Source organism: Papilio polytes, unplaced genomic scaffold, assembly GCF_000836215.1.
Source record: "Papilio polytes unplaced genomic scaffold, Ppol_1.0 DF824146.1, whole genome shotgun sequence".
In the NCBI taxonomy this organism is placed as follows: domain Eukaryota; kingdom Metazoa; phylum Arthropoda; class Insecta; order Lepidoptera; family Papilionidae; genus Papilio; species Papilio polytes.
In genome coordinates, this window is record NW_013525058.1 from 833,722 (window position 1) to 840,314 (window position 6,593).

Here is a 6,593-nt window from a genome sequence, read left to right on the forward strand (position 1 = left end):
TGCCGCCCCACTGGAGCCCCAGCGCTCGCTAGCTGCCGATCGGTGCCCGTTAATTTATACGTATCTTTTCAAAACAACTTTAAGATTAAGAAATATTAAACAAAACACATAAATCGAAACTAAACATATTCTCTATTTTGTGTTTTCTCTTTTATGCTTGATTTAAAAACTTAAAGATATTGACTTATAATATACTTGATTGAAAACTAACGAAGCGACAGGCGAAAAAAATTTCTTACACCAGGGGTCGGCAACAACAGGACGGATTTGGAAATTCTAAAATGTTGTGGATCCCTAAAAATGTTATCTCATAAGAACTTCTTGCCGACTCCCGGCTTATACCTACATTTTAAATGTAATGGCTTTTGTATGCTGTGAAATGTAAACGGTAATTAAATGTGAAAAGAACGCACAAATCGTCCTCAATAGGCATCCTGTACTGTCTTCGGCGTCGGGGCAGCAGAATACGATCAGCAGGATCGTCCATTAGTTTCCGAAACCAATATTCTACCTGATTATATAAACAAAATTATTATAAATACATGCGTGATAAAGTTATAAAAATGTAAAAATAAATTAACCCGTTTGAAAAGGGTTTGGTTTCCCGCAATTTTGCTTGTGAAATTTTTTACCATGAACAAAGATATCGAATATAGTGTTGCCTTATAAAAATACCACTTTAGTACATAAGTAGTGACAGGAAATATTTAAAATAAATCAATTTTCAGATAATTACGATAAAGATCGACAGATAAGTTACCTCTGGTAACATCCAGCATTCTGTTAAATCAGAATTTTCACATCCTTGACCGCTATAACCACGTCCAGATATTTTGTCATTTGTGATCTTGTAACAATTTTCTCTAAAAACAAAAAACCATGTCACGGTCGAACCTAAACCTATAGTGCGTAACAGCGAGTTTTCATTGCTGAATAATCTGTACAAAAATATACCGTTGTCGCTATTTTCGCAAAGAGAATTAGACTAACAATTTCCTGGTGTTTCAGCAATGCAAGGGCACATTGATACGAAGCAAATGAACTTAATGTATTAACCTGACTTCGTCATAATAGAAGTTTCCGTAATATTGCGCCAACCTCGACTCTGGTATTACATCTTTTACGCTTCTTCGGGAACAGTTTCCATTTTCAGGACTCGGAGTAGTATGTGACTCTAAAATCATAGAAATAATCAATTCGTGGATAGTTATAGTCAAAATTTGTTTTAATTTCATTTCTAACCTGTAAGTTCGCATTGATTATGTTGTAAAACCTGTGACGATTCTACTGCTGTATCTTGTAGAACTTGTGAAACGCGACAATGTTGTGCCCAAAGGCGCTGTAATCATTTCATCATTATTTACTACTAGGATAGTACACCTCTCGCGATAGAGTTACATTCATACATCGTCGTACAAGATGCCCGTCGTTTGATACCAATCTGTAAGCCTTCTTTTACATAAATTCGCCAAGATGATTGTAGCGATTGTAGCATTCATAAAGTTCTCCTATTCGAATTTTATTTTTTATCTTCCTGTTCTAGCTAAATTAATAATTTAATATAAAGTACTGAAATACGCTAAACTTCACTAAATTATGAAAAAAGTTGTTAAAAAGATAGAACAGCTATATTTCTCCCATCAGCTGAAGTAATGCTGACCTGGTTTGCTATGATAAAGTCATCGGGGGGCTCCGTGGCCCATGTGAGATCCGCACAAAGGGCGATATGTGCCCAAGCAGATGAGTAGCGATCCACCTCGAAGTTCATTCAATGTGACATCTCACTCATACAATTAATTATCTTTAGAATAAGAAACGAACTAATATAATAGTCACTAAATTTTAAGAGAAAAACTAACGGTAAAATTGTAAATATAAATAACGACAATTTGAAAGACATTAGTGGTTAAATCTACAATAACAAAATTTTCCTCTTTTTTGATAGGTACATGATGTACATTTTTTTCTTAAAATTTAAATCTCTTTTCGAATTTCATGCCAACTGAACAAAATAAATGTCATCACGATGGTTCAGTCGAATTCCCAATACAGAACTGTTTTATTTTAAGTTAGAAATGAAAAGAAGAGATTTCCAATGCACTTCAATTCAAACTTTTAATAAATTAGAATAACATAGTTATAAATTTATGTTTTAGGTCAGTGTCTTAAGTGATCATTACGATGTTAAGTTCACGCTCAATTCACGCCTTTAACATTCGTTTTCATAAACTAAGTTGAATGTGCTTGCTTGAATTAGAAGTCTTATAAATGAAAGCAATTATATCCCACCAGTAGTTCTTAATTCCAGTCTACAGTGACTGTAGACCATCAATCTATTTCAAGATTTAGATTTTATTTTGAATTCATTGTTTTACGGTGAATTCATTACTACCGATTTCCGATCTCATCGGCTACTAAATTCTACCAAATTGTTCACTCTTCCTCTTCGCACTTAATTACAATTTAAAAAAAAATAATCACTTATTATTTATACATTTATTTACATACAGGTGTGGTGTTACTCTATTTAGAACTATAGATTTCTTAGTCAAATGAGCTATAAATAGGTTCTTAGTTCTCAAAGATTCTAAAATATTACGCGCGAAGTCAACGTAGTCACATTGGGCCTGTTGACTAATGCCTAAGGCCTAACTAGTCACCGTAACAAAGGTTAGTCTCCGAGCATTTTCGTAGGAACGTCAAGTGATCTGATGTCGCTGAGGTTCCAAGTCATCTAGCAGTAAAAATTTAAATTACAAACTGGCAACACCACCAACTTAACAACGGGCGGCAAGCTGTCAAGTTACAGAAATGTCAAAAGTTACGACGATTTCACAGTGGTTCAAAGTCGGCGCTTCTCTCAGTGCACACCGCACTCACCATTTTCATAAAAATCAAAACGGCAGTTTCGTCTCGCAGTTATTTGCGCAGGTGGTGCTCTTCTGCACTTCTCTTTTGTTTTGATACGCATGCGCGCCGTTGGCATTTTAGTGAAATACATTGACAGTTGTAATGATTTCATTAATCGTTAAAAAAAAAATAAAAAATAATCCCGAATTTTTAAAATAACTTAAGCTTTTTTAAAGAAAAAAAAAGTGTTTTAAGTGTAAGATCCGATGAACGTTTGATTGATAAATTGGAATGAAATTATTAAAAAATCGATCTAAAACGAATTATTCGCTTTCTTTTAACGATATCTTTTTGTTGTTAATTTTGCAACAAGTGTGTACAGCGTAACTGTTGGTGCGTTGGGAACTGGTTTTGTGGGGACCGTTTGGTTTTTTGTGCTGTATTTATGTATATTTGTTTGTGTGGTATAGTTTATTTCGCAAGTGACTGTGCGCGATAAGTGTGATGCTCTGGTGGGGTGCTGGTGTCTTCAAGTGACGACATTACGACTCATGGTAAAGTATTTACAGCTATGTCTTAGAAATAGTCAAAACAAGTTTGTGTGAACGAGATTTGTCCATTGTCCTATGAAAACCTATATGTTATATTCTTATTAGTTAAATATTTGTCTATAATACATTCTAATGAAGTAAACATCTTTTAAAATCATTAGTTAATAAACATTAAATGTGTGATTTTATGTCATATACTAAGTAGTGGTTACAAGTTTGTTACATGAACCTGTATCTATAACTCTTTGGCTAAAATTTCACAGAAAAACATTCAAAAAAAATGAAAGTCCATTTGCTTAGAAAGCTAATGATATAAGATCTAATTAGGCAATTTCAATTGTTTCCTTAACATTGAATGATTAACTAATTATCTTCTGTAATTTACTCAGAAATACTTATTAAATACAAAATAATTTACTGTTTCCTGCAAATTGTTATGAAAATGTACTAAACTTGAGCACAGATAGTATTTTTTTTAAATGATTTTGTGATGGTACTAACTAGCTGTTACCTGGAACTTTGTTCGCACAGATAAAAGGAAATGTTTTGTAGCCAATGTGTTCTTCCAGACTGCTTTACATCTGTGCCAAATTTCATGAAGATCTATTCAGCGGTTTATGAGCTACCTTCTAATAAACATGTACCAAATTAAAAAAACAAGCTATTGCATTTATATTAGTAAGAAGTAAATTAAATAAGGTCTTTTGGATTGCTTAAGTCCTGCTGATACTAGACAGGCTTTTTAATAAAAACCTAAAATATATTAAACTGATATTTAAAAAGGGAAAAGCAATCTATTGTAATTAAACTTAAGTTAGTCTTAAGTCTGAAAGAGGTCAGTCATTTTTATTGAGCTAAATAGGAAATTTAGAAAGCCCATAATGGTTTATATGTTCTGTAAATCTCACCACCTTTAGATGTTCAATGACTGATTTTTTATTAATGCCATTCATGGTGATAACGGCAGATCCAGGGGTGGGAGGTCATGGGGGTCATGACCCCCTCTGGGCTGATTGGTCAAGAGCTTGACAAAATATATTTACATATTCCGACTCTTGACTTGACCAAGACTTTGTGACCTCTCCTCTTGGTGACAAAGATGGATCCTTACTTGCATGGTGAAGATATAAAGATAAAATCCTGCAGCCAGCTACACATTTTCAGTTTTAATTGTATAGTCCAACTGTCAATACTGATAACTGAATAGTTAAATTGACAGTTAAAACTTTGCCAACATACAAATTTACTGTACAGTTTGCTTGTCCAGTTGAAGCTGAGGATGTGTAATAGGGTTTATCTATCTCTGTTACAGCAAAATCACAACAATCATTTCTAGAAGTAACAACTATCTTTTGTTTTTTATCTACTTCCCAAAAGAAGGAGGTACTCAATTTGTCTGTATGTTTTTTATTTCATCTTTCAATTGAAACAAAAGATTAGGCTAAAATTCCACATGTATGGTCTACTAGCATTTGCCCGTGACTCATCCGACGTCGAATTAAAATAAACTGAGTAGCCTACGTGTTCTTCCACACTATACTCTACGTCTATGCCAAATTTCATCGAAATCCGTTCAGCCGTTTAGGCTATAACCTCTAACAAACTCTATCCTTCCTTACAAACTTCCGTATTTATAATATTAGTATGAAGTATAGTATGATATCTATAACAAATTTCATCGAGATCTGTTCAGGTATTTAGACTACAAATTATAACAATATCCATCCATCCAAAATTTCGCATTAATATTATTAGTAAGAAGTAGGATTAGTAAGATATATGTAGACTCGATAAAATATAAGATTTTCGTACTTGTTAGCATACGAAAAATTCAAAATATCGGTGAAACTTACAAATTTCTATGCTCGTACCAGCAGGGTTGTCGAAAGTCCCGAAACAATATTAATAAAGCGCCCAAGTGGAGGCCTTGACCTGAATTTCATACAACCGCTCCGTGCGGAATACGGCGAAGAATTCGCGTAGACAACAGTTTTTCTTTTGTTTTATAAAGTTTTGAACTAGAGACAGTTGTGGTGGTTTGACGAGGTAACCGTCATCCTAATCGTGAAAAACCTTTTCACCTCTTTGATTTTCAAAGAAAAACTAGATTATTTTCCAAACCAGGGCGGAAATGACGTCATTGACTACAGAGGGTAAATTGTCTATAAGTATAAGCATATGCAGATTACATAGTGGGTAACTAGCATAAACGGTTATACCCATGGGCGTCGCCAGAGGGCGTAAGGGGGAGAGAGCTGACCCTGTCACCTGTCCGTAGGGAACCGAAAAATTCAAAAAGATAAATACTACTTCGAATAAGACTTTGTTAATGGTATCTACCCCCCTAGGTCTAGCTCTAGCCTAGACAGAACCTTACATGATTCTTCTATATGTATGCCTCCCCAGTGTACAGTGTGGTCTGGTTTCTTGTTTTATTAAATAATTGTCATATTAATATATTCTACTGAAAGCTTTTATAGACAATCGGAAATTTAACTTATGTATATGTACAATATGATGACGTAAGTTGGTCCCCGTATTCCAGCCCGGCCGACCTTGGCCCAGTTGGATGCCCTAGTCAATATCCTTCGTGTCCGGGTTATGTATGAAATACTTTTATAATACTCTCCGAGGATTCCCGTAAGAATCATTCATGCGAAAATACTATCGATTTTTCTTATATCCGGGGAGAATATTGTCTATGGTTATTTTACGTGATACTTCAATACGTTACGAATACGGAAACAGACTGAACTGTTTACATAAAAGAGAAAATACGTGAATGTTGGCTTTGACAGATGGATGTCTCCAACAATATAGTATTCACTTAAACTTTCTAAATAATACATATTTTATATAATAAGTAGTTAATGTAATTCTTAAACAGATCCGAGTCCTGATATTAATATATTAAGGGACTGCCCCACCACTGGCTGATAGTTCAGATAGCTTAAAAATCCGATATTTCCATCACATATTTCACACGTTGGATTATCAGACAATTTACAATTTGGTGGCACTGGCCCTTAATATTAGAAGTCGGATAAGAAAGGCAGTAAATGGAATCCATAAATAAAACAAAAGATATTATAAATTAAATAAATAAATTATTCATCGCTTTGTATATTAAATTCGAGGTAATTACAAAAATTACTGGCCGGTTGCCGCCGACCGTGCCGGTTACTTGCTCTA

General features: G+C 34.2%; 2 protein-coding genes across 4 annotated transcripts in view; one reads left to right on the forward strand and one right to left on the reverse strand.

Annotated features, from left to right (window-relative positions):
• LOC106111973 overlaps positions 1-1,956 on the reverse strand; it is a 4,018-nt gene extending 2,062 nt beyond the window's left edge. Inside the window, exons 1-6 of one of the 3 annotated variants that reach the window (XM_013294194.1) lie at positions 1,661-1,953; positions 1,243-1,339; positions 1,057-1,174; positions 761-863; positions 414-511; positions 1-32 (exon numbers count right to left, since the gene is read on the reverse strand). In XM_013294194.1, the coding sequence (XP_013149648.1) occupies positions 29-32; positions 414-511; positions 761-863; positions 1,057-1,174; positions 1,243-1,339; positions 1,661-1,768 (528 nt within the window). In that variant the 5' untranslated portion in view covers positions 1,769-1,953 and the 3' untranslated portion in view covers positions 1-28. Of the gene's footprint in view, positions 33-346; positions 512-760; positions 864-1,056; positions 1,175-1,242; positions 1,340-1,660 lie in introns of all 3 variants that reach the window. The other 2 variants (XM_013294192.1, XM_013294193.1) reach the window with 2 other exon arrangements.
• Positions 1,957-2,819: 863 nt separating this feature from the next.
• The window catches only part of LOC106111722, a 47,423-nt gene continuing 43,649 nt past the window's right edge, over positions 2,820-6,593 (forward strand). Inside the window, exon 1 of the mRNA XM_013293865.1 lies at positions 2,820-3,404. The gene's annotated coding sequence lies outside the window, so the exon portion shown is untranslated. The remainder of the gene's footprint in view (positions 3,405-6,593) is intronic.